This window comes from Saccharomycodes ludwigii, chromosome I (genome assembly GCF_020623625.1).
Source record: "Saccharomycodes ludwigii strain NBRC 1722 chromosome I, whole genome shotgun sequence".
Classification (NCBI taxonomy): domain Eukaryota; kingdom Fungi; phylum Ascomycota; class Saccharomycetes; order Saccharomycodales; family Saccharomycodaceae; genus Saccharomycodes; species Saccharomycodes ludwigii.
In genome coordinates, this window is record NC_060200.1 from 2,291,120 (window position 1) to 2,318,468 (window position 27,349).

The 27,349-nt window shown below is 31.9% G+C and overlaps 13 protein-coding genes across 13 annotated transcripts; 5 read left to right on the plus strand and 8 right to left on the minus strand.

The window, feature by feature from the left end:
• Positions 1-170: 170 nt before the first annotated feature.
• Positions 171-1,619, minus strand: PKP2 (protein kinase PKP2; the record flags this gene model as incomplete). The annotated part of the gene is made up of 1 exon (XM_046079963.1): positions 171-1,619. One exon carries the CDS (start codon positions 1,617-1,619, stop codon positions 171-173), a length of 1,449 nt encoding a protein of 482 aa, XP_045937280.1.
• A 963-nt stretch (positions 1,620-2,582) lies between these two features.
• HPC2 (Hpc2p) lies at positions 2,583-4,004 on the plus strand (the record flags this gene model as incomplete). Its single annotated transcript, XM_046079964.1, has 1 exon — positions 2,583-4,004. The coding sequence occupies one exon, from the start codon at positions 2,583-2,585 to the stop codon at positions 4,002-4,004; it is 1,422 nt and encodes a 473-aa protein (XP_045937281.1).
• Positions 4,005-4,287: 283 nt separating this feature from the next.
• On the minus strand, positions 4,288-6,582 carry SCDLUD_000983 (uncharacterized protein; the record flags this gene model as incomplete). The annotated part of the gene is made up of 1 exon (XM_046079965.1): positions 4,288-6,582. One exon carries the CDS (start codon positions 6,580-6,582, stop codon positions 4,288-4,290), a length of 2,295 nt encoding a protein of 764 aa, XP_045937282.1.
• A 512-nt stretch (positions 6,583-7,094) lies between these two features.
• ATG12 (Atg12p) lies at positions 7,095-7,643 on the plus strand (the record flags this gene model as incomplete). Its single annotated transcript, XM_046079966.1, has 1 exon — positions 7,095-7,643. One exon carries the CDS (start codon positions 7,095-7,097, stop codon positions 7,641-7,643), a length of 549 nt encoding a protein of 182 aa, XP_045937283.1.
• A 404-nt stretch (positions 7,644-8,047) lies between these two features.
• On the plus strand, positions 8,048-8,899 carry DUO1 (Duo1p; the record flags this gene model as incomplete). Its single annotated transcript, XM_046076815.1, has 1 exon — positions 8,048-8,899. The coding sequence occupies one exon, from the start codon at positions 8,048-8,050 to the stop codon at positions 8,897-8,899; it is 852 nt and encodes a 283-aa protein (XP_045937284.1).
• Positions 8,900-9,214: 315 nt separating this feature from the next.
• On the minus strand, positions 9,215-12,748 carry PYC2 (pyruvate carboxylase 2; the record flags this gene model as incomplete). The annotated part of the gene is made up of 1 exon (XM_046079967.1): positions 9,215-12,748. One exon carries the CDS (start codon positions 12,746-12,748, stop codon positions 9,215-9,217), a length of 3,534 nt encoding a protein of 1,177 aa, XP_045937285.1.
• A 782-nt stretch (positions 12,749-13,530) lies between these two features.
• SOH1 (mediator complex subunit SOH1) lies at positions 13,531-13,905 on the minus strand (the record flags this gene model as incomplete). Its single annotated transcript, XM_046079968.1, has 1 exon — positions 13,531-13,905. The coding sequence occupies one exon, from the start codon at positions 13,903-13,905 to the stop codon at positions 13,531-13,533; it is 375 nt and encodes a 124-aa protein (XP_045937286.1).
• Positions 13,906-14,437: 532 nt separating this feature from the next.
• Positions 14,438-15,304, plus strand: SCS3 (Scs3p; the record flags this gene model as incomplete). Its single annotated transcript, XM_046079969.1, has 1 exon — positions 14,438-15,304. The coding sequence occupies one exon, from the start codon at positions 14,438-14,440 to the stop codon at positions 15,302-15,304; it is 867 nt and encodes a 288-aa protein (XP_045937287.1).
• A 5-nt stretch (positions 15,305-15,309) lies between these two features.
• Positions 15,310-17,055, minus strand: SCDLUD_000989 (uncharacterized protein; the record flags this gene model as incomplete). The annotated part of the gene is made up of 1 exon (XM_046079970.1): positions 15,310-17,055. One exon carries the CDS (start codon positions 17,053-17,055, stop codon positions 15,310-15,312), a length of 1,746 nt encoding a protein of 581 aa, XP_045937288.1.
• Positions 17,056-17,880: 825 nt separating this feature from the next.
• PDB1 (pyruvate dehydrogenase (acetyl-transferring) subunit E1 beta) lies at positions 17,881-18,963 on the minus strand (the record flags this gene model as incomplete). The annotated part of the gene is made up of 1 exon (XM_046079971.1): positions 17,881-18,963. One exon carries the CDS (start codon positions 18,961-18,963, stop codon positions 17,881-17,883), a length of 1,083 nt encoding a protein of 360 aa, XP_045937289.1.
• A 935-nt stretch (positions 18,964-19,898) lies between these two features.
• On the minus strand, positions 19,899-21,542 carry PCS60 (Pcs60p; the record flags this gene model as incomplete). The annotated part of the gene is made up of 1 exon (XM_046079972.1): positions 19,899-21,542. One exon carries the CDS (start codon positions 21,540-21,542, stop codon positions 19,899-19,901), a length of 1,644 nt encoding a protein of 547 aa, XP_045937290.1.
• Positions 21,543-22,034: 492 nt separating this feature from the next.
• TDP1 (tyrosyl-DNA phosphodiesterase 1) lies at positions 22,035-24,083 on the minus strand (the record flags this gene model as incomplete). Its single annotated transcript, XM_046079973.1, has 1 exon — positions 22,035-24,083. The coding sequence occupies one exon, from the start codon at positions 24,081-24,083 to the stop codon at positions 22,035-22,037; it is 2,049 nt and encodes a 682-aa protein (XP_045937291.1).
• Positions 24,084-25,207: 1,124 nt separating this feature from the next.
• On the plus strand, positions 25,208-27,100 carry MET13 (methylenetetrahydrofolate reductase (NAD(P)H) MET13; the record flags this gene model as incomplete). Its single annotated transcript, XM_046079974.1, has 1 exon — positions 25,208-27,100. One exon carries the CDS (start codon positions 25,208-25,210, stop codon positions 27,098-27,100), a length of 1,893 nt encoding a protein of 630 aa, XP_045937292.1.
• Positions 27,101-27,349: the final 249 nt, after the last annotated feature.

The window sequence follows — 27,349 nt, forward strand, 5'->3', positions numbered from 1 at the left end:
TTTTTTTTATATTTATTTTTTTTTAATTTTCTTTCAGGAAGAAAAAATAGTACAAAAATGGAAAAAAGATGTGTGGGTGTATTTTTCATTCCCTTTTCTCTTTTTTTGCCACTCATTTTTATTTAATTTTATTTAGTTTTGATGTCCGGATTACATCGGCCAAAACACCTTCAAACTTTGTCCAATTGCAATTTATCCGTCAAATACATCAAATTCCCTAATTTCAAAACAGTATCTGTGCCATATCCATCAATAGAATGCACATTCAAATCTCCATTCCAATAATCTGCATATACTTTACATAATGCTAATCCCACTCCCAATTTATATCTAGGTAATCTTTTTAACATATCAATTAACGAACTTTCATACTTGTTATAGAAATTACCCTTATTTCCTAGATTGCCCTCAATCATGTTTGACAATGAGGTGTTTTCAAAAGTTGTCTTGGAATTAATACTATTAATACCATTATCGCCATTTGCTAACATTCTTCTTGCCTCATAGATATTGTCTGACTGAAATTCAGGCAATTTATGAAAGTTGTCTAAGGATTTTTTGGCTAAATCTACGCTCTTCCCAAAAGACCACAAATTTAAACTATCAGTAGCATTGTGGTTAAATACAACCCCACCACCCCTATCTGATATCCTAAAAATATGACTTTGTTCATTACGCACTATCGTCACCTTGATCCTATCTGGCTTATGCAACCCCTTTCTAATGGCTTCTTTGATAGTGGCTTCATAACTATTTCTTAAAATCTCCCCTAATAAATAAGTTAAGTGCCCAGGCAAGAAAAAAAAAGATAAATCATCATCACCTTCAATAATAAAATCTGGCAATGTTGCTGTGGGCCCATATTCAATTTTGACGAAATCCTCACACATTTTACTGGCATTAAGCAAATATTCTTTGGCATTGCAAGTTTTAAAAATATCACCAAATACAATCCTATTTTTTTCTCTACCGTGAGAAAAATTAGAAGTTAGAGATAAATGCTCTTCAACCATTAATCTTCTGCTAATTCTGGCTCTTAGCAACTCACTCAGCAACTCGTCCATTTCAGCTTGTGGGAACAAATTTAAAATTCTAGACTCCAAGGCACCCATAATTAAGTGTGGCAAGTTTAAAACGTTATAATCGCTTAGTATCCCATTTGCAAATTCAACAAACTTATCATTATCTTGTAAACTTTTTATTTCAGGTAGTCTTCTGAATCTATCAAATATATCATAATAACTTTCATACACTTGCACTAAATGATAGTTATTCACCAGTTCAAACGGTAAATTTTGCAATTTGAAAATCTTATGAGCAATCCGGATAATTATTTCATTACGTACAAAATTGGCAGATTGGATAATTTTAGATGAAGTAAATGCTCGATCATCATCATAATATAGGGCTAATTGTTTTAAAGAAACAGGATGAGGTTGTTTGTTTAGAACATAAGGCAATAAAACATCTCTATTTTGATAGTAATGCTGCATATTCACGTATTTTGATTTTTGTGGATATGCTCCATTTATATTTGGTATCATTTTAGCAATATCGTTGACTCTTCTTGATATTGGAAAATATTTGGTAAAATCAGGTAACCTAGTAGTGTAGCTCATTAGTAGTATTTATTTATTTATTTATTTATTTTTATTTATTCTTTTAACAATAAGAAGTATAAGATATCTGTGTTTGGTTTATAAATAACAAATTTGGGGGGAGGAATAAGCATTAAAAATATGCAGTTTGAAGGGAATTTAGCAAAATCAATAAAAAAAAAAAGAATTTGTAAAATTTATCTCATCCGTCATTTTCTTTTTTTTTTTCTTTTTTTTTCTTCCTTTCACAATAAACTTTATAAAGGGAAGAAAGCAAGTGATAAAAAAAAAAAAAAAGAAAAAAAAAAAAAATTACTCAACTAAATAACGAAAAAGGGTGAATATATCTAAAATCACTTAATCTATACTAATTTCTCAACAATTCTAATTGGAAATGGATATCAAAAATATGCTAGATAACAACAACAATAGCACCACCAACAACAGCACTCATGTTTCCCTTATTAATAATGATACCAAAGATAAAACTTTAACACAATCTGGCACAGAAGTAGTAGACAGTAATGCTGCAAAAATACCAAAAAAAAGAAATAGAATGCTAATAATCGAACAACAGCCATATCCCCCTCCAAACAGCGAAATCATTGTTTTGGATGAAGACATAAAAGAAGAAGAGGAGGAGACAGAAGGAACCCAAAAAAAAAAAAAAAAAAAAAAATAGAAGAAACTACAAGTACTTTATCTTTGAATCTATCTAATAACAAAAAGATTAAATCAGTAACTGCTGAAAAAAATTCCCTGGGTAAATTGAGTATTGCTGAGGAACTGGCAGTCAATAGGAAAAAGAAAATAAGCAATGTAAGTAGTAACAGCACCTCCGTTCAATCATCGCGTGGCAATTCACCTGCAATATCCACCAGTAACAAAAAAGTAATATCTGCAAACACCAATAATGAGGTTCCTAAAACTGAGGTAGCAGCTATTGGAATTCCGTCAGCAACTGAAACTTCATTTAAAAAAGATATGGGCCCCAAAAACAATGAGATTATAACGATCAATAACAATAGCAATACTCCTACTCTAAATAACCAACACTCCAAAACAAATGTATCATTTTTAATTTCAGAGGATAAAGACACATCATCATTACCCTTTTTGCAGTTACCATCCCAGCTGGAAAATAATGCCTTTTCTATACCTGGCTTGAAAACACAACAAAGTTCTTCATTAGTGCAAAAAAAGAAACCTGAAAATTCATTTGATGCAAAAAAGAGTAATTTGACTCGCAATACTTCCAAAACTAAAACAAAGACTAAAAATGAAAACAGTAAGGATAAGGGGGAAACTTCGAAGAGTGATTTAAATAATGATTCAAATAACAAAAAAAGCGAGAATACAACTATTCAAAATACAAAAATCATCAATAATATTAGCACTCCAACCACGGCTCAAAAAGCGTTAGCAACTAAAGCCGCCTCCTTTCCAGTTAATAGTTCTCCATTAATTAAAAATATTCAAAATACACCAAAAATATTTTCATCTAAACTTTCCACAGACACTGGCAATAATCCTAAAAATATTCATAAATATGGTTCGACATCAGTATCTGCTACTCCAAGAAAACAACAATCGGATATGACTCCTGGCAATAATTTAGTTACAAAGGCGGCTACAACGGTTACTAAGAAGGACAATGGCGAATATCTAGGAACCCCGAAAATTATTAAAACAAGTTCATTATTTAACAGTAATATAACCAATCAAAACAACAATGCAGAAGACGACGTTAATAATATTGGCAATGGTGTTATTGTCGTGAATATTCCATTGTATACTACGGAAGATAACAACTATTTAGATGAAAATGGTCAAGTTGTTTTTAATTTCACTCAAATTATTAATGATTATAATAAAAAGCACCACCCTAAAGCGACTGGCAATAAAAATGTTAATGCAAAACTTGCTGGAAAAAGAAATCTATTAAATGTTTTAGAAAATAAAAATAATTCAAACAAAAATGCAGATGGTGAAGACGATTTAGGTGAATTACTTGACGATGAACTAAGTGGCGGAGATCTTGATGATTTAACTGGCGACGACGACGTTGATGACGACGAAGATGCCGATGAAGAAGTAAATGATGGGTATCATGATCCTGGTAACATTGGTAATAGTAAACTAAGTAAAATGATAATGGGCACTGGAGGAAACAATACTCCAAATAGTAAAAAACAACCGCATCCAAATAAAGGTAAGAGCAGAATAGGCAAATATGATATAGATGACCCATTTATAGATGATTCTGAATTATTATGGGAAGAACAAAGGGCAGCCACCAAGGATGGTTTTTTTGTATTTTCTGGTCCCTTAATTGAGAAAGGACATTATGCTAGTTTTGAAAGGATCGACGGTACAATGAAAAGAGGGGGAGTCAGAAGCAAGTAAAAATATATTATTATTAAAAAAAAAAAATTTTATATAAAGCACCAAGATCCAAATGTTAGAAGAATAATTGCAAAAGAAGCGAATCTTATACCCTTTTGCTCTAATCAAGTTGCAAATTGATATTAGTAGAATAAATTTGAAAGTATATATATATATATATATATATATTCCATTTATAAAAACAACAACAACAACAATTACATACATATATATATACATATATCTTATCAGTTCTAAGCGCTACAAATTTTATTATCAACAAAGCATTAGCCGAATATAATCACTATTTTCCATTTTCTTTATCTTTAATCTTGATAAATGAATATAATGTTTTGTTAGCCATATCAATAAATTGGATTTCAGGATACTTTTCATATTGCGAATCATCATTTTTCTTATGGGTCTTCAAAAAAGTACTAATTTCACTGTTTACAATTTCTAATAAATTACTATTCCATTTTTGATAAACACTACAGTAAAAGTTTAAGTATGATAATAGTATTTGCAAATTTACTTTAAACGAGTCGGACCCATTACTATCGCCAATAGAAGTACCAACATCAAAAATAGTCAATGCTGATTTCCTAATTGTATCAATACAAAGCATAGTTAATGAGTGAATTGTAGCCATTATATCGTCATTAATTTCAATATAACAACAAGCAGACCCCTTTTCAGATAAAGTTGGCGAAATGCCCTTGTCTACATTTCTATCGCTATTTTCAGCACTACTATTGGCAGCAGTAAGGTGTAAATTAGACAACTCAATGTTCAAAGTGGTATTAACGGCAGAAACATTGCATTTTCTTGTCATTAAATCTTTCATAATACTAATAATAAACACTTTCCCCTCCGGATAGGGACAACTTAACAATGTGTCCTTAATAAACTCAAAAGATACTTTATTAGGTGATAGACATAAAAATCTAGTTAATAAAGTTAAAGAACACATTCTTGAGGCTGCATTGGGTAACAAACCAGTATAATTTGGTGTGATATTGTCCAACAATAATAATTGGAAAAATGTAATAAGTATAAAGGATGAAATTTTAGATAATTCTTCCATTAAACTTTCACAAGATGCAGCGTGCTTAAAACAATACCATATGAAAAAATAAACACATTCTTTAACAATGTCATTTTTTAAAGCGGGAGAGATGGTTCCTGGAGACGTAACTCTTAGAAATAAATAAATCATGTTGGTTAAATTTAGCTGGGGAGGAGCTGATGTAACATCGTTTTTATGATAGTGATAGCAGGCTAACAATAAAATACCATCAAAATTAATTGGTATTTTCCTTTCATTCTTCAATTTTGAAAATTCATAAGCTACAGGTAATTGGAAAATAACTTGTGAAATAGCATCTGAAGATGTGGTTTGTGGAATAGCATTATAGATACTCTTGGATTCTTCACAACACAAGTTAACAAATTCTTTTTCAATATCAACATCAAACGAATTACAAAGTTGATAAAATCTTTCATATAATGTAATAAATTCATGGTAAGCGGGATTTTTCTCTAAATCCCTAGCTTTACGAATATCCTCTCGGTTACAACTTATGTTTTCTGAATAATATATCCAAGCTAATTGTCCGGTATGCGTATTAAATAAAATGGGGAAGACCGTTGTGGTGAAGTTTACCAATAATTTTCTTTGTAACAGGTTTTCTCCTTCCTCATCATAATCTGTAATTGGAGCAGTATGGGTAGTAGAATGATATTGCGGTGGTTCATAACCTCTAATAAAAGTGTAAATTCTGCGCAAAATGAAAAAACTATCCTGAATTTTAGAATTATTATTGCGAATAAATCTTAGTAGGGAGTCGGTAGACATGGCTAAAAATTTAGATGGAAATGGATTATTATCAATTTTCCTCATTGTAGAGCTGACCAACTCTTCTAAAATATGAAACTTTAGTTCTAATGTGAATTCAGCTGGATCTCTTGTTAAAACTTGATTAATCTTGCTAAAGTCTAAATTCATGCAAACTTTTTTCTCTTCTGCTTTTTCATCATCAAAGTTTAGATTATTTAGGAGTTCGCAGCCAGTTAAAAATAACTCTTTTGGATTTCCACGTAAAACTAATTCATTAAAACATCTCATAACGATTCTTAATGGTTTATTAAATTTTAATTGAATATTAACGTTGAGGTAATCAAAGCGGATAAATTGCAACAATATTTTGGGTAGATCCCAACCAATTTCCTTTAATAATCTATCATCAGCTTTAATCAATTCATCCTGCAAGACATCCAAAAACTGTAAAATGAAGGTTTCATTTGAAGTTTTTAAAAGTTGCTGGGTGTATATGTCTATTATTGTAATTAAAGAAATAGGATCATCAGTACCTTCTTCTTTAAAGGCTCTTTTTAAATTATCGCAAATTTCAGCAATATCTAGTATCTGTTTTTGTTCTTGATGTTGTTCTTTCTCATCTTGTGTTCCTTGATCGTTATTTTCTGGAATATCTTTGGTTATACTTTTTGCAGTATTATCGTTGGAAGGAATAACGTTGGGAACAACAATATCATTATTTTGTCCCTTTTTTTCAATAGAGTTTTTATCTTGAACCATTTGTTATATGCAAGTACAAAAGTTAGTCTATTTTATTTTATTTTGTTTCTTTCTCACGTTCCTCTGACACAAGCAGGCGAAGATAAAAGTGAAAGTGAAAGTGAAAGTGAAGAGTAAAAAGAAAAGAAAATAAAAATCAAGTTTATATATAACTTTTTTCTCCTTTCTTTTTAAGTTATGTAATTTATTATTAAAGAATTAATTTGTATTTATAAGCTCATTAAATTTGCCAATACGTAAAAATTGCCTTATATCCGAAAAGCGATGCAAAATAAAATAAAATAAAATGTTTTTTCTTTTCTTTTCAAGACCGAAACACAGCGGACTAATTAAAAAAATGGATAAAAATAAATTAAGGGGCAGAAAAAATGCAATTTTTATTTAAAAAGGTAAAAAAAAAAAAAAAAAAAAAAAAAAAAAGCTTTTTAATTATATTGAATCAGCTGTTCTTGAGTAGATTACACTAACATACGTTTTAAAAATAATTAAAAAGAACCCTCCCCCTACCAATAATGGATCACAGTAATGCTAACGTAAAACCAGAGAAACAAGATCTTGCCATTTCTGATAACAGCAGTCTCAATGAAAAAAAAAAAATCAACATCTCTGAACAATTACAATTTATCTCACAGCAGTTAGATCAATTAACCCACACATCTACCAACAACACTAGTGACAGCAGCAATATTACTGGTATTGATACTACTACTAATAACACCAACAATAATTCCAAGGAAACTTCAGATTTTAATTCCAAAAGAATACCCATAAACATTTCACAGGATAATATTAAAAATAATAAGGAAAAGATTAACATACGATTCAGTCCCATAGGTGGGTCTATTAAACAGATAAATACCAAGATGATCATAGCTTCTTACCAGCCATTCTCAACAATAATACAATACATTAAAAAAAGGTTGAATTTACCGCATGTTTATTTATACATAAACAATTCATTTGCTCCTTCAGGTCAACAATTAGTTGGTGAACTATACGAGCAGTTTGGAATCGGTGATGAATTGTGTGTAAGTTATTGTGGCGGCGTAGCCTTTGGTTGAAGTAATAGTTTTATTATTGCATAATTACCCACTGTATTAATTTGGTAGCATTGAACAATGTTACAATTCTATTCGTAATAAGCTATTTAAAGTATATAGAGAAAAAGCTGTCAGAATTATGAATATGCGACTTAATTATTTTTCTTTGTTGGCGTCACACCATTTGTATAAGTTGCGTTACAAATCTTTATTTGATATATAAATGATTTATTTGCTGTTATTTATCACAGGTGTTAATAATTATAATATTCGCATCTATGGTTTTTTTTTTTTTTTTTTTTTTTTTTTTTTTTTTTTCCTTTTATCTTACACTCCAAAAAAATATTAGTTGTATAAAAAACACCACCAACAAAAAAGGAAGAACTTATAATATCTACACAGAACTGGCTAAAGTTACGTGCATGATGCAGAATAACAACAATAATCCTAAAGATGGAAACAATACTGAAAATAATAATAGCAATAGTACTTTAGATAATGAAACTATGGATAAATTAATACCTACCTTATTTAACCAAATGAATACTACAATGCTACTGCAACAAAATTCAAACAACAGATTCTCTATACCCGATGGCATTTTCAATTCCAATCACGTTACCAATTTTGATAATACCAATAAAATCACTGGTTTGGGCCCCATCATCAACCATCCTCAGAAAAGAAGAACAACCCTATTAAGTAGTATAAGCAATAACAATACCAATAAAATAAAAAGTGTAAATGCTAAGATTGCAGCTTTGATTAAAGAAAGTGAACAATTGGATTCAATTATACCTGTGATCAACACATTAACCCATGATATCTTGCAAAAGAAAACATCAAATGATATAACAAAACTACATGGAAGTACTACTCAATCTTTATTATTATTGGGTAAATATAATAAGATTTTTAAAGAAAGTGAAAAGTTGATTGAATTGAGTAACAATTACAATGTTCTATATAACATGCTAGGTACGCATACCAGTGCTAGTCCAGACGTCAATAATAATACTAATAATTCTAAGACTGTTATCGACAAAGTTATTTTGAATGTCCTTTCTACCAAAACGAAAAAATTGGATGATTTAAACAAAAAATTAATTGATTTACAAAAAAAAAAGACAGCAACTGGGAATAATCACAGTAATAATAATGATAGTAAAAATCCCCTCACTAGAAATAAGGTTTTAAAACCAAGCTTGATTACAAAGAAAAATATTAAAAACACAAAATCGCAAATAATGAATAAGAGAAGATTATTTGATCGTTAAACTATCTGTTACCAAGCTATGAATCATCATAAGTAACAAATAACCAAATAATTAAATGTAACAATCTATATTGCAAAGAAAGAGGAGCGAAAAAAAAAAAAAAAACAAATACATCGGAAATACACAACTAAACAATAGTCATGTTATTATTATTGAAAATCATAAAAAGTTATATATATATATATATATATATATATATATATTATATCAAAATAAATTAATAATATACATCAAAAGACATAGATATAAGAAAAGAGAAGGAATAAATAAATAAATAAATAAATAAATAAAATCATTATTCAAATCAAACTACATTCATTTTTCTTCTTCATCGTTTTCTTCCAACAAAACTAACAAATCTGAGGCATCAACATTTTCACCGTCTTTAACCAAAACTTCTTTAACTAAACCATCACTTGGTGAAGAAATAACCATTTCCATCTTCATAGCACTTAAGACTGCAACTGGTTGACCCTTCTTAAGCAAAGAACCTTTATGGACTTTAACCTCAACAATGACACCAGCCATTGGCGCACCGACCTGCAATGGATCATGAGCATCGGCTTTTGGCTTGGAAACAGTTTCAACCTTTTGGTTCTTGTCAACAACTGAAACTTTTCTCAATTCACCGTTTAATTCAAAGTAAACTTCTCTTATACCAGTGTCTTTGTTCAATTCACCAATAGCTTGCGGTTTAATAATTAAGGTCTTACCTTGTTCAATTGTAACAACAATTTCTTCGCCAACGACAGGAGGACTCAAGAAATTCCTGGTTGGTAGTATACTCAAATCACCATATTTTTCCTTCATCTTTTGGAAATCCTCATAAACTTTTGGATACATGTTATAAGAGGCAATGTCACACTCAGAAATAGAATCCCCGAAGCGACTTTTCAAATCTTCTCCTATTCTTTCCAAATCAAACGGTGGCAATTCCAAACCTGGTCTAACAGTCAACTTTCTTCTTTTGTTTTTCAACACATCAGTTCTCAATGGTTCTGGGAAACCACCAAATGGTTGCCCAATCATACCCTCAAAGAAGTCCATGACAGAATCCGGGAAATCTAAAGAAGAAGCCAAACGTCTAACATCGTCTGGTGTTAGCTTATTGGTAACCATAAATTGAGCCAAGTCACCGACAACTTTGGAAGTAGGGGTAACCTTGATAATATCTCCCAACAAGTAGTTCGCCTCGCGATAAGCCTTCTTTGTTTCAATCCACTGTTCACCCAAGCCTAATTGCTGGGCTTGGAACAATAAATTGGTCAATTGTCCACCTGGAATTTCGTGCAAGTAGACTTCTGGGTCCGGTCCCTTTATGTCGGCTTCAAAACAACTATACAGCAACCTCATTTGGGCCCAATAATAATCTATTTCACGGACCTCGCTAATACTAACATTAGTGTCAATCTCACCATCCAAGGAGGCCAATAGAGCAGAAATACTTGGCTGAGAAGTTAACCCAGACATAGAATTGGTGGCAACATCTACAACGTCTGCACCAGCTAAAGCAGCAGCAGCCATGGAGGCGACACCGGTACCTGCAGAATCATGTGTATGCACATGTATTGGCAAATCAGGATGCTGGGCTCTGATGGACCCAATCAACAACTTAGCAGCAGCCGGCTTCATGGTACCAGCCATATCTTTAATACCTAAAATATGAGTACCCATCTTGACAATCTTATTAACAGTGTCCAAATAATAGTCCAAATTGTATTTCTTGCCTGGTTGTAACATATCTCCAGAATAACAGACAGTGGCTTCAACAACCCCACCAGCCTTTTTAACAGCAGTAACACCGACTTTTAATTGCTCAATATCATTTAAGGCGTCAAAAACTCTAAAGATATCAACACCGTTGTCTTTAGCTTGTTTAACAAAATGGTCAATGGCATTGTCTGGCAAGGAGGAATAGGCAACACCATTTGCACCTCTTAATAGCATCTGGAAAGGAATATTTGGAACCAATTTTCTTAAAATTCTTAAACGCTCCCATGGATCTTCATGCAAAAATCTCATGGCAACATCAAAAGTAGCACCACCCCAACATTCCAAGGCAAATGCACCACTCAAAGCGTGCGCAGTGGTAGGTGCAATGGCAGCCAAATCGTAAGTACGAACCCTGGTTGCCAACAAAGATTGGTGGGCATCTCTCCAGGTGGTATCCATCAACAAAGTACCCTTGAAGTCACGAACAGCTTTAGCGAAACCTTCGGCACCCTTATTTAATAAAACGTTTCTCCAACCGGCTGGTGGAGCCACACTGTTAACATCAATAACCTCACCGTTACTATCATGTAGCTGAGGAATGATTGGTTGTGTATGCAATTTAGGTAGCCCCACTTGTCCCTTGATGCTTGAGCCATTAACGGCCAAATCAGCTAAATAATGCAATAATTTCTGGGCTCTGTTTTTGGAAGAGTGCATTTCAAATAAGGCTGGAGTGTCATCGATAAACGTAGTCCAATAGCTACCATCTTTGAAAACCGGATGTGTTAACAAAGTCAACAAGAATGGAATATTGGTCTTGACACCTCTAATTCTAAATTCAATTAGAGATCTCAACATCTTTCTTCTAACAATTTCATAGGTGGATCCGGAACATGAACATTTAACCAACATAGAATCGTAATGTGGGGAAATAACAGCGCCAGCGTAGGCATTACCACCATCCAATCTAACACCGTTACCACCAGCTGAACGATAAACCTCTAGTCTACCAGTATCCGGTTGGAAGTTCTTGGCTGGATCTTCAGTGGTTATACGACATTGAATAGCAAATCCTCTAGTAGTGATTTTGTCTTGTAACAACCCCAATTGTTCTAAAGAAGCACCGGCAGCAATTTGAATTTGAGCTGCAACAATATCAATACCGGTGATTTCTTCGGTAATGGTATGTTCGACCTGAATTCTAGGATTGATTTCAATAAAATAGTGTCTGTTCAAATCATCAACCAAAAACTCAGCAGTACCGGCATTTCTATAACCAGCAGTCTTGGCCAACTTGACAGCATCCGTTAAAATGGCATTACGCACTTCTAATGGCAAAGTTTTAGCTGGTGCAACTTCAACAACCTTTTGGTGTCTTCTTTGGACAGAACAGTCTCTTTCAAATAAATGGATAACATTTCCATATGCATCAGCAAGTAATTGAACCTCAATATGCTTTGGTTTGTTCAAAAATCTTTCAACAAAACAGGTACCGTTGCCAAAAGCGGTTTTAGCTTCAGAGGTAGCTCTTTGGAAAGCATCGGCAATATCATCGCCCTCTCTAACAACTCTCATACCTCTACCACCACCACCAAAAGCAGCTTTGATAATAACAGGATAGCCATATTCATCAACAAACTTCTGAGCTTGTTCAACTGTTTCAATAGGACCTGGAGTACCAGGGACAACAGGAACATCTGCTTTGGCAGCTAATAATCTTGCGCTGACTTTATCACCAACACTGTCAATAACTTCTGCTGGAGGACCAATCCAAGTGATACCAGCTTTTGTAACTTTATCAGCAAATTCACTGTTTTCGGATAAAAACCCATAACCAGGATGAATGAAATCAACACCATGCTTTTTAGCAATTTTAATGATTTCTTCAATGGCTAGATAAGCGCCAACTGGAGTATATTTGTTTTCACTATTTTCACCAATCAGATAAGCTTCATCGGCTTTTAATCTGTGCATGGATAACCTATCCTCATTTGAATAGATGGCAACTGTTTTCATGGATAATTCATGTGCAGTTCTAAATATTCTAATTGGGATTTCACCCCTGTTGGCTACTAAAATTTTGTTTTTGTCCCCTAAGATGGATGAGCGTTCATCTCTTAAGATATTTAAAGTCATTCTGATAATATATATAGGCCTTCTACGGCAATGTTTTTTTTTTTTTTTTTTTAGTTTTTTTTTATTTTTTTAGATTGAAGGATAAAAATAGCAAAGGCGTTAAAATGGAAGAAATTGGTAAATAGAGATGGACTGAATCTGAATCGAGATGATTTTATATATTTTTTTCTATATTATTTATACTTTATATATATTTTTTTTTTAATTTTTAAAAGTTTTAATTTTATCTTTCTTTATTTTACCAAGTCATCCGGGAATGACTATTAATCCTTGTGCTTAAAAATCAACGTGGGTTGTAAGGGAAGAGAATAAAATTAATTTAGAGTAAAAGAGAGAGAGAGAGAGGGGGGGCAAGCGGAAAAGACCAAAAATAAGTGGAAAAAAAAATAAAAAGTTTTTTTAATTTTTTTTTTTGAATGACCCACACTTTCCTTATACGTATTGTCCCCCTACTCTTCTGCCCGGGAAAAGGGCAAAAATAAAAAGCAACAAATATTTGACCAACGGGAGTTAAAATACCGACTGATAAATTATACCCTCTCAATAAACAATTCCACACAAATTTTGCGTGTGGGTGTGCGCGTGCATATGGCAATCGGTGATATCATCTATTTTATATTTAACCATCCCGGAAGGAAATAAAAAAAGAGAAAGAAAAAACAACCAACGACAACAACGACAACAACAACAACAATTATAACTACTAAAGAATGTTTTTATTCCAAATGGTCCGGATAAACATGTTCGGACAAATAACAAAAAAAAAACAAAAAACATCTTTTCTAGTTGTTAAATCTTTCCACCATTTCATTCATTATATTTCCACCATTAGTTTGAAAAAATTTAGGGATTTCATCAACATTCCCACTATCTATCAAGTCAACTATAATTTTCAAGACATGTAAACAATTAGGATAAACAATACATTGAAAATATTTTGGGTCAGTACTCCAATACTTATGTAAATATTTTAGATAATTTAGGAATTCAGGTGATTTGTGTAGGTGTAATGTGCTGAATAGATATACCACATAAGGTATATTAGCAAAAGATTGAACAAACTCCAATTCTATTTCAAATCTAGTTGGGGAAGGTTGATCATCATTAACCGACCCAGTTACCGGTGGATCTTGTTCTTTTTCTAAAGATGAAGTCATTGCTTAATCTTCTTTTACTATACCTATGTTTATAATAACTTATTATTCGACAGAAGTTTTATTTATCACTGTTGTCTTGTAGAGTTAATTCCATTTTATGATATTAACTATTATTATTATTACAATCAGGCAATTTTTTTTTTTTTTTTATTTTTTTTTTTTTTTTTTTTTTCGTTATTTAATTATTGTTGTCTATAAAGCATGTGCGGGTAACAAAAAAGTTGTTATATGCATGAAATATAATTTTACAGCACATCAAGAAAAAAAAAAAAAAAAAATAAAAAAAAAAAAAAATTGAATCAATATATCATTGCCTTTTGAATTAACTCAATAAGGACAACGATAACAACCATCATTACTGTTAACAGTAAGTCTTAGTAGTGGTTAAATAGAACACCCATTCATATCCTTTAAAATAAATCATATTGGTTTTATTCCAGAAATATCACATCAATAGTGGTTTAAAGTGAACAAAAAAAAAAAAAAAGAATCTGAGAAGAAATAAAAATAAATATATATAATACATAAACTGATGAGACGTAATAACTCCGCTAACAATAATCTATTCACAGTATTCACATTGATTTTATGTCCAATCACGCTACTACTAGGCAACATATTGTCATATTTTGACATCCATGTAGCACTTTCATCGGTACAAGATATGAAACATAGTATTATAAATGTGTATTTTACTAAATTGGGTTGGTTTTGGACATCTTTGGTTGGATGGTGGTGTATCATAAGATATAAAGTAATACGCCCCGGTACTGCCCCTAGCACGTTGAATTATGATATATTTATGTACATTTCAATGATTGTTTTCTGGTATATCTGTTCGCAATCTCTGATTTTTATTGATTCCTCTTTGATTGATCTGATTTTTAAATTGACCGGTGGCAAATGCATCATCGATACAAGTAATAATAGTAAAGACAGCGTTAACAATACCACAATTTACAATTCCATTGCCTGCAAAAGAAATGGTGGTGATTGGATCGGTGGACATGATACGAGTGGCCACATCTTTTTAACTACTCTAATGTTAATGTTCTTATTGAGTGAATTTAATGTTTTCGGTGTAAAAGCAATTAAACAGATGCATTTCAAGAGAATTTTAAGGAAACTCAAATCTATTTTCTTCCAAATAAATTTTATTAAATATGGTTGGAAAACACCTTTAGTATTCTGCGTGAGTTTTCTCGGGTTTGTTAAGGACTTGCTTAATTGGTTAGTTTTAGAAAATCCAATAATTTTATTAGTATTTTTTTGCCTATTATGGTGGTGGAATTTCTTGGTCACTGCCATCGAATTTCATACCATTTTAGAACAATATTCGGGGCTAATATTAGGTTATTCGTTTTCTGTTGTTTTATTTTATATAACCGGCCTTATATAATTACACTACATGGTATTACTTCTTCTCCATGAGGATATTGGTAGTTTTTGTAAATAATTGGCATTTTTTTTAATGAATCCAAAATATATCAATACACCGAACATCACACAAAATAGATTAGTGACATAATATCCATCTCTTACTATATAACATGGCTCATCACGCTTTTCGCAACTTTTTACAGTAAACTTGTCAATCATGTTCATAATAAAAAATTTAGGCCATGTACCGCCCAAGTTACTTAAGGTGTTTAGTAAAGTCATATACGTCCCACCAATTAATGGATCTGCGATTCTTGTATGGAATGCACATATACATACAAATTGAATAGTATTCATAAAGGAACCAAATAGATTATGTGCAATTACCAAGACAAAATATTTCTTGGGTATTATAATCGCAGTTGTATCGTTAGTAGATGCAGTGGGGAAACTCCAAACAACAAAATTACCCATCAATGCTGCTAAGATCCTACCCAAGTATCCAATCAACCATGGAGTTAAACTACCTCTTTCACCACAGCTAACTTGCATTAATTTGTAAAAAAGCTTGTTTCGTTTGTTGATAGAAGCATTGCCATATGGATAATTACTACTATTTAAACCAGAATCCCTTACTATACTCCATTTAGCAACATAATAACCAAAAATTAATTCAAATGGGAAGTTAAATAATACAGTGATGGCCAAATCTTCTCTTTTTAGGCCCCTTTCGAGCAATTTCAATTGCGTAGCCGAATCATTGCATTGAAATGCGAATTTACATACCAAATGAATAATAACCAATGTTTGAACATTTTTCAATTTAATTATATGTTTGAAGGACTCATAAACATTGGTCAAACTGTGTTGCTGCGATAAGGAGTTCTCCGATGATGGTAAAATTATGTCATTAATCATATTGTCATTTTCTGGAGCCAATACCATAGCATTGACAGCGTTTAGCTCGATGTGCTCGACCTCATCTAATTTTTTCCTTGAAATAGGTAAAATATGCGATGATTGTTCAACGGCCAATTGATTTTCTTTCGTTTTGAAAATAACATATAAAGTTACTAGAATATAAAGCCAACCAACAAATTTAAAATAACCCGTTAACGAAATAAAACCGTACTCTAAAGGTGTAGATCTAAAGTATTTGTTGACAAAGTCACTAGAGTTAAGGCTTAAGAAAAGTGTAAAAGACATGAAATATCCAATATTCAATCCTATGGTTTGCGCTGTAGATGCATACGACAAGCTTTGCGGGCTTAAAATCTCCAATGCCCATCCATCAACTGCAATATCCTGTGTTGCACACAAAAAGATTAAACTGAAAAAAATTATAGTCAATCCATGAATGTTAACACTTTTATTGCTATTAATATCGCCGAGCATTGCATTACTGTTTGAATCAACTCCTGGAAATAATTTTTCAATTAAGCCACCGCTTCCCAGAATCAACAAGCTAATCCCAATTAAAAATTGTATTGGAATAATCCAACTTCTTCTTCTTCCAACCTTGGTCAAATACTTTGAGTCTACAATCGGTGACCACAATATTTTTGCGGAATATGGATATGTTGCCATACTAAATATCCCAATCTGTGTGAATGTTGTTGACTTAGTTATGGTTTTCAATAAAAATGGCATTGTTCCAAAGGCCAACCCTGTAGGGATCCCTTGCAATAAATATAATACTATTAACAAAACAAATTGTGGCCTGTCACATTTTGCCAATGATGTTGATGAACATGATGAAGAATGTGCCATATTGCGTTAGATCTAACTGTACTTGGCTATATTTAGAGGTCCTGTTATTATTCCAAGTGATTGTAGATAATATAACACATTTTTCTATCACGAAGGTCTACGTAAAAGACGAGAAAAATATATATGCGCGATATACTCCCAATAAATTATTGTATCAAGAAAGAATAGTTCAAAACATATTACGGGGCAACAATTAAGATTTTTCATGCTGTTATATAATTATATAAAAATTAAAAAAAATGTAATAATTAATGATAACTATCAGTATTAACACGACAAAAGAACAGTAAAACATTATATAAAGTCTCTCCCCTTACTTTAAATAATTGTTTTTATTCTTTTGTCCAAGTGAAAAAAAAAATCTTGTTATCATGTTATATTATAATTAATATCACTTCTCATTACCTTCATTTCCTTTCAAAATAAAATAAAAATAAAAATAAAAATAAAAATAAAAATAAAAATAAAAATAAAAAGGAATGTTTAAATTTCTTTTTTTTTTTCTTTTTCTGAATATTTTCATAATTTCTTAAAACAGAGTTATGCCGTCGTAATGCAACTCTCTCCTTTTGCAATTGACAACAAAATACTATTTCAAAAAAAAAAAAAAAAAAAAAAAAAAAAAAAAAAAGAATTTACCACGTATCCTTCCCATCCCAATCTATCATACAACAAAAATAAAAATACAAATTACCAATCACAAGTTATCATCACCAAACTAATGGGACAATCCAAACATATATATAATAACGATAAAAAAGATATGCACATATCACCAGGGTAAAATAAAGCAAAAATAAAAAAAGTAAACTTCATTTAACCAATTTATTCAATAGATAAAACTTCCTTAGCAGCCCTAACAATAGTGTCTGGATCTGGGAAAGCAAAATCTTCCAATTCTTTGGCATATGGAGTTGGAACGTCAGCACCAGTAACTCTTTGAACTGGCGCGTCTAAATAATCAAAAGCTTCAGATTCCATAACTTGAGCAATAATTTCAGAACCAACACCAAAACTTGGGAAAGTAGATTCAACTGTAATCAAATGGTTAGTTTTCTTAACAGTCTTGATGATGGCATCAACATCCAATGGTCTAATAGAACGCAAGTTGATAACCTCTGCAGCAACACCATATTGCTTATCCAAAATTTCAGCGGCTTGCAAGGCAAACTGAGTGTTTCTTGTGTAAGTGACGATGGAAATATCAGAACCCTCTCTTTCAATCTTGGACAAATATGGTAAGGTGAAATCTGGATCCAAGGCTTCCTCCGAAACTTCGAAACTTTCACCATATAGCAATTCGTTTTCCAAAAAGACAACTGGATTTGGGTCTCTAATAGCGGCCTTCAACAAACCTCTAGCATCTTCAGCACTGTAAGGAGTTAAAACCTTCATACCTGGAACAGAACCGTACCAAGCAGTAAAATCTTGAGAGTGCTGAGCACCCACACCTACAGCAGCACCATTTGGACCTCTGAAAACAATTTGGCAAGGTTGCGTACCACCAGACATGTAATGGGTCTTGGCAGCAGAGTTGATAACTTGATCCAAGGCCTGCATGGAAAAATTAAAAGACATAAATTCAACAATTGGCTTCAAGCCTTTCAAGGCGGCACCGACAGCCAAACCAGTAAACCCCATCTCAGTAATAGGGGTATCAACAACAGAACGTTCACCAAATCTATCTAGTAAACCACGACTAACCTTGTAGGCACCATTGTACTGAGCAACTTCTTCACCGATAAGGAACACATCATCGTCACGATCCATTTCTTCAGCCAATGCACTGTTTAAAGCATCTCTAACTGTCATTTTGGTAGAAGCGTGACGAATAAAAGCGGAAGTAGCCAAAGTGGTACTGTTGTTTAAAAACAATTTAGAAGTTTGTTTAGTAAATGAAGACAACATTTTATTTTGTAATTATTGTTATTGCACTTTTGAATTAAAAGTGGGAAAAAGAATTAAAAAACTAACAGAGAAAGAAAGAAGAAAGAAAAAAAAAAGTGTAACAGGTTTTGCCTGGTTGTGTGTGTGTGTGTTTTTTTTTTTTTTTTATTACTATATATATGTTGTATATATATATATATATTGGTATATATCTGGCGGGTGAAATGGTTTTCTTTTCTTTTCTTTTGTTTTGTTTTATTGAAAAAAGTGTATTTAAATTATGTAATTATAAAATGTTACAATGTGGAAAAGAAGAAGTGGAGAATGCATAATAAGAAAACAAAATATAAATAAAATATGATAACGTATATTATAAGGGGGAAAAAAGAGACGAAGCAACACATGAAATTAGCACGCTAAGGAAAGAAAAGAAAAGAAAAGAAAAGAAAATAAAAGAAAATAAAAACAAAAAAAAAAAACAAAATAAGTAAGAAAGAGGTTGTTATTTTTATACTAAACTTTTTAATGATTTGCTTTTTTTATATATATCATATATTTCAATAATAATTTGTACGTGATTTGTTCTACCGTGTTTTCTACAGTAATCGCTTTAAGCCTCCCCGTTCTGTCAAAAACATCGCGGATAACAAGTTATAAACAACACAAATCCGTCGGAATTCAATCACCGTTTTATCCACTTTTTTTCGCTTCTTTATGTACCAACCTACAAAATGTGTGAGCTTTCCCATCATCTACAATTGGTTAATCTCATGCCCTTCAAGAAAAATTTCATGGTTTATATTGTTAAAAAAAAAAAAAAAAAAAAAGGGAAATCCCATTAAAGATTCGGTTATATTTACCATTACTAGTAATTTTCATGTTAAAGAATATACAAAAAAAAAAAAAAAATAAATTAAAAAAATAATAAAATTGACCTTTCCTCTCTCTCTCTCTCTCTATAATTTATTCTTTCTTCCAGCAAAAGTTTGGGCAATAATACGTCTTTGAATCTTACCGGTAGCAGTTTTAGGTAACTTATCAACAAAAAATACCTTATCAGGCAATTTAAAGTCATTAACTTTGGTTTTTAAATATCTAATCAATTCGTCATTATCCAACTTAGATCCAGGCTTTAAGACAACAGCAACATTAACAATTTGACCATACTTTTCATCCGGAACACCAAAGGAAACTGCCTCCTCAATCTTTGGATTACTCAACAAGATACTATCCAACTCAATTGGTGAAATCTTTTCACCACCCTTGTTGATCAACTCTTTGATTCTGCCAGTCAATACTAAAAATCCCTCACTATCGAAAAACCCTTGGTCACCGGTTCTAAAGTAGTTTAATCTTTCAGTAAAATTTTCCTTGTTTGCCTTTGGATTATTGGCATAGCCTAGTGTGACATTTTCGCCCCTAATCGAAACTTCACCAACTTTGCCCTGTGGTAAAACATTATCCTTATCATCCAATATAAAAACGTCAACGCCTTGTGGTTGACCTACAGTACCTGGCTTCCTCTTTCCTGGTGGTAAGTTATTAGAGGTCATTTGATGAGATGCCTCAGTCATAGCATAAGCCTCCAAAACAGGGGCACCAAACTCCTTTTCCATTTTGTGGAATGTAGCTGGTGCTAGAGATGAAGAACACGATCTGATAAATCTAATGTGAGGGAATGGAGTTGGCTTAGGAACATTTAACATAATCATAGATATTGTTGGAACACAACTAAACCAATTGCATCCATATGTAATAAAATCTTTCCAGAATCTTTTTGCGGAAAATCTGCTTGGAACGACAACAGAACCTTGTGTTCTAAAAGTACTCAACAAAACGCCAATCAAGCCGTGGACATGGAACAATGGCATGACCAGGTAAGATCTATCCTCAGGTGTTAAGCTATATGTTTTTGCGATGTTCAAAGTGCTTCTCACAATATTCAAATGTAACAAAGGAACTGTTTTAGGGGTCGAAGTGGTACCGCTGGTGTGTAAAATTAATGCGACATCAGAACTTCTTGCAAAGCCGGGAAATTTATCCCCATTATTCTTGTTACGATAGGCTGGCAAATCCAAGGAGGTAAATTTTTTAGTGGAGTAGTCATCTTCTGGCGAATATACATCATATTCTACAAGAAACCTATCTTGATTAAAATACAATTCCACAATAAAGCAACCAAAATGTTTTGCTGACTTAACAATTTCTGCTGTTTTGCCTTTGTTATCTTTTGCTAAAGTGCCCTTGGAAACACAAACAACCTTGGATTTTAAGTCATTCAAATAAAAGTTGAATTCCTTCTCCTTGTATTTTGGATTTAATGGAGCACCAATTTTAGAATCGGTAGTGGCTCCCAAAAAGGCAACAATAAATTCTATTCCGTTTACAATGGAAATAGCAACTGTAGATTGTCTTTTAACAATATCATATAATGGAGATTGCGAATTGTTGAACAATGACTGGAAATGTCCAGTCATATTAGATAGATCTCTATAAGTGATTTGAGTATCAGTTTCTGGAATAACAATTGCAACATTATCAGATACCTTGAACGTATCATTAAATGAGGCCGTATTAGTTGCACCGTAATTACTACTCATTTTCTTCTTTCTTCTTTTTTTCTTTTTTTTGTCCTCTTTTTTTAATCCCAATATTCTTCTTAAATTGGTGTGGACATAGGATACATATGATAGAAAAAATGTAAGATTATTCTTGTCAACAAAAAAAAGTCTTACCTTATCATCTTGGCTAACAACCCTTGAGACTAACCTAAGTGTTTATATAATAAAATTAAATGATTATCTTTACCATTCAGTTAGTTCAAAATAACTTCCACTAAAAATGTTACTTTATTATTAGTAATATAGACAAAAAAAAATTATGCGATACACACTAATCTGTCTCCCTTTTTTATTATCTTATATCATATTATATGTTAACAACCGTACACAACATATCAAATTCGTTGCTTTAATTTTTTTCTGTCTACTCGATTTTCTTACACCCGGAAAAGACAAAGATATACACATTTTTTTTGTCTCGCTAACACCATTTAGCCGAAACACCCCCACACACCATCCTTGTTAAGATATTCAAATTGGATAAAAATTTCCCCTTGTGTCACGCACTTGAACGTATTGTTCATCTTGACAAAATGCCATATCTTTATTATCATAAGGAACCAATGCGGGACTAAATGGTAGTAATGCTATGTTTTCATCTTGCACATTAGTTGTAGCCGAAGTAGATGTCTCCAAACAACTCCCATCACTGTTCCCATATACACAATCAAAGATACATCTATGTGTTAACATATTGTCACTATTCCTACCATCTTTGTCATTAGATGGATACTGTATAACACCAACCTCGTAATTTCTTGGTAAGCCACTATAGGTACCCCACGCTGTACCGCTTAAATTGCAACTTGTGAAGAGACACCAGTACATCTTGTCATTGTTTTCCTCGTTTTTGCAATTATCTTTTGAAGGTCTCAAATAATAGAACTTAGTATGTGATGGCGTATACCCACATTTTAGAGACCTCTTTTTTGAATCGTTAAACTTAAACAAGCTCTTTTCTTTTATCCAATTGGAATACATCGATTTGGATATAGCACTGCGGCTATAGTGGAAATGAAACCACCCTGATGAGTAGTAGCCCATTGGTGCTTTAAGGAAATCTGTAACAGAGGGATAAATCAATTTCCCCTTAAACTTGCTATTCGAGAGGAAACCATTTTCCACTAGTGGATCATCATTTAGTTTTTCACTACTATATAATGGAACCAAAATATCATCCAATAAATATAAGTTTCTATTGTAACTTTTTTTTTTCAGTGGGGCACCGATGCTTGACACTTGGACTATTAACTCCTTTTCCACAGCATCTCCGTTATAATTGTGCCTATTCAATAAAGTGTTCATTAATCTATATCCAGACAAATATTTAGGATTTACTGTGGAGTATAGAAAATCATAGTTTTTTAAAGAACTAAAATCAACTCGATTGGGGGTTTTTAATAATGTAATTAAACTTTTAAAAAAGGAAGCGTTAGCATAACTTTCTATATAATCGAGTAGATGCTTTTTGAAGTTGCTGGGAGCGGGGGTATTCGTTTCAATATCTCCAGTGTCAAATGTTTTGCTATATATTGGCAATTTGCCACTATACCAACACATTTGTCTAGGTAAGTTGCTTTCAGAAAACGTGAAGTTGGCAGAGGGGATATATATTTTAAGAAAATCATTGCTACCGCCGTTATTACTTTTCCATTTTTGAATAATCATTTTACTATGATGAGAAGTGTACGGTTTCATTTGGATTTCTAATAATTGAATAATATTTTCCCTCAAATATTTTTCATATTTAATTTTCAAATCAATGTTACTTGGTAACAAAAATGTACCCTTTTGATAAACAATTTTAATCAATGGTTTGTTGCTAGTTTTATTGATACAGACAGCATTTCCTATCATCGAGTCTATGTATGGGAATATATAATCTAATTCATATTGATATGAAAACAACCACAGTTCATCAAGAGTAAAACTATTGTTGTTGTTTTCATATGCAAGGAAAATATCATGCATGTCTATGATATATTTCGAAAAGCTTATGCTTCTATCATAATATATAGATCTCAATAAATACATACTGGGTAAGTTTCTCGTGTCGCTCTTTTGTGTTTGTGTTTTATCTATATTATTATTAGTTACTGTGTATTTAAGTATGGAGACGGGTGTATGTTGTTTTGAATTTTCTTCCAGCAGTGTGAGATCATTTATATTTTCTTTTCTCTTTTTTCTTTTTTTCCTCTTGGTATTGGTATCTTCTTCCGTTAGATCAATCACAATTTTATTTGTATTTAAATTATTGGTTTTGTTATTTTCAATGTTGTTAGTTTCAATTATTTCAAGTTGAGTAGAATTGTTGATAAGTTTTCTCGTTGCATTATTCGTGCTATTATTTTTTTCGTCTTCTGGCCCACTAGGATGACATGGTTTTGATTTCTTAATGTCATTACCATACTTGGTGTTCCAATGATCAGCTACCCTTTTCCTTACTTCAAGGTTGCTTAAATCAGTGTTATAGGAAAAAGATGTATTCTGTTGATGATTATTGTTATTAATATTATTCATTGGTTCCTTAATATTGTAAACGTTTGACCAATGCAATTATATATATATGTTTTTCTGTTCGTTTTGTCTGTTCTAAATTAATCTGTACAATAATATTTTTTTAGTTTCAAATAATTTTTTTTTTTTTGCATTTTTTTTTATTTTTTTTATTTTTTCTACTCCGCTTATCTAACATAATTTCCCTTTGCTTCAGTGAAGGAGTAAAGCAACTTGAAATTTAGCCGCTAAAAATAAAAATTATAATGTATTCTAAGGATATCTATCTTACTTTTTCATTTATTTATTTAATTTTATTCAATAAAAGGGTCATAGAAAGACTTTGACATTAAAAATTTAGCTGGAACAGAGAAAGAAAGGAAGAAAGAAAGAAAGCGTTATACAAAATGTATTATTATGAAAGCTAGCAAAGTGCAGATGTAGATAAAAGAAGACAGGGGAGGAGTAATCAACGGGGAATATATTATTTGGCTGAGTTTCCATTAACTTTAGGAGATATTAAAAAGAAAAATGCTGTTCAGGTAATTGTCGTAATGTAATGACTAATTTTTTTTTTTTTTTTTTTTTTTTTTTTGTTGATACTTTCTAACAGTTCGTTGAGTAAGTTTAAGAGGAAAGAGTCTCGTTTAGAAGAGAAAAAAGAACATCGTTTAGAAAAGAAAAAAGAACATCGTTTAGAAGAGAAAAAAGAACATCGTTTAAAAGAAAAAAAGAAAAAAAAATCATAATAATAGTTATCAGTATGCGGGTAAGCACAAAATATTTTTTCATTTCTGTTTTAATTAAACAAGAAAAAGGCATTACAAATGACTCTTCTTTTCTACGGGCAGTTCTATTTTTTTTTTTTTTTCACATGAACTCTAATGAAAAAAAGAATATTTGAAAAAAAAAAAAAAAAAAAAAAAAGAAAAAAAAAATTATTTAAAAGAATTTAGAATTACTTCTGATATTAAATATGCTATTTTGTTTTATGTTTTATTCAAATTTTCTCTTCTCTTTCTCTTTAAAACCAATCAGAGTAATTTTTTTTTTCCCTCTCTCTTTCAACTTCACTTGTATTCAAAAATAAAACCCATCGACAGAGAGAACAAATATATAAAAAAAAAAAAAAAAAAAAAAAAAAAAAAATGAAAATAACTGAAAAATTGCAACGCCAAAGAACTAAGGAGCCATCGAAACCAACGTTTTCCTTTGAATTTTTTGTTCCCAAAACATTACAAGGTGTTCAAAATTTATATGATCGTATGGATAGAATGTATCTAACTAACCCACAATTCATAGATATCACGTGGAATGCAGGTGGGAAAGTATCAATGAACAATGCAAATACAAACGATTTAATCCACACATGTCAAAGTGTTCTTGGTTTGGAAACATGTATGCACTTAACATGTACCAATATGCCTGTTGAGAAAATTGACGAAGCTTTACAGAAAGCTTACGATTCTGGTTGTCAAAATATTTTGGCACTAAGAGGTGATCCGCCAGTTGTTGATGAAAAGGCTCAGCAATCCAATGCGCTTAAATATGATGGTTTTAATTATGCTAAGGATTTGGTTAAACATATTAGAGACAAATATGGCGATTATTTCTGCATTGGTGTTGCTGCCTACCCAGAGGGTCATCCAGAGGAAAACAATGTTGATATTTTGATTGATTACTTGGAGGAAAAAGTTAATGCTGGTGCCGATTTTATAATCACGCAAATGTTCTATGATACTGACTCTTTTATTGAATGGTGTGGTAAAGTTAGGGCCAAGGGTATTGATATTCCGATTATTCCTGGTATCATGCCAATTATGTCATATGATTCCTTTTTAAGAAGGGCTAAATGGTGTCAAATTAACATACCAAAGTTTTTTTTAGACAAATTGGATCCTGTTAAGGAAGATGACCAAGCTGTTCGTTTATTGGGTACTGACTTGGTTGTGGAAATGTGTCAGAAATTGTTGGATAGTGGCTATGTTACTCATTTGCATATGTATACAATGAATTTAGAAAAGGGATCCTTAATTATCCTGGAAAAATTAAAGATTATTCCACCTTTGCATCTTACCACATTAACCACCGTCAATCAGTTTGCCATTAGCACTGAACATGACGACAACCTACCATGGAGAAAGTCATTGAATCCACAAAGAAAGAATGAGATGGTCAGACCTATTTTTTGGCAGAGAAGACCATACTCCTACGTTGCAAGAACCTCTGAGTGGGAAGCAGATGAATTTCCTAATGGTAGATTCGGTGATCCAAACTCTCCAGCTTTTGGTGGCTTAGATTTACTGGGATCGTCATTGATAAGACAAAGCGGCAAGAACTGTTTGCAGTTGTGGGGTCACCCAACAACTTTAAAAGATTTTGGTGATTTAATTGTCAAATACATTTCTGGTGACTTAAAATGCTTACCATGGAGTGATACACCCATTACTTCCGAAGTTGATTCAATTTTGCATTATTTAAAAGATTTGAATAAGCATTTGATATTCACGATCAATTCGCAGCCTAAAGTTAACGGATTACCATCGAATGATAAAGTTTTCGGGTGGGGGCCTAAGAATGGGTTTATTTATCAAAAGGGATATTTAGAATTTTTATTACCTAAAGCTGAATTGGGCAGATTTTTAGAATTGGTTAATAGCAATGACTCTCTAACTTACTATGCTATTGATAATGATTCTAACTTGTATAGTAAAGATGGCAGTGAAAAAGAAAACGCAGATTCTGATAATGCTAGTGAAATTCCAGGTAGTAAAGCCAATTCTGTAACCTGGGGCATTTTTCCAGGCCGGGAAGTTTTACAACCTACTATTGTAGAAAAAGAGTCCTTTTTGGCTTGGAAAGACGAATTTTATGAAATTTTAAGACAATGGAAAATTAATTTCGATAATCATGAGGGTAATGAAAAATCTGCTGATTTGATTAATTCTATTATTAATGATTACATTTTATGTAACGTTGTTGATAATAATTTTATCTCGCCTGAACAGCAAATTTATTCTTTATTAACTCAGTTATATTGAGATTAATATGTGTGTGTGTGTGTTTGTGTGTGTGTTTTTTTTTCTTACTAGAAGAGGGGAATGAAAAAAGGATAAATAATAATTAGAGAACTTCAACAATATCTATTATTATATATTCCCTTTATTTTTATTTTTATTATTATTATTATCACTATTAAGTATAAAAATACAATTTCAATTTAGGTTTTCAACAATCGCATTAGTTTATATTTCGACATGTATATTATTATTACTTATAAATAGTTTTTT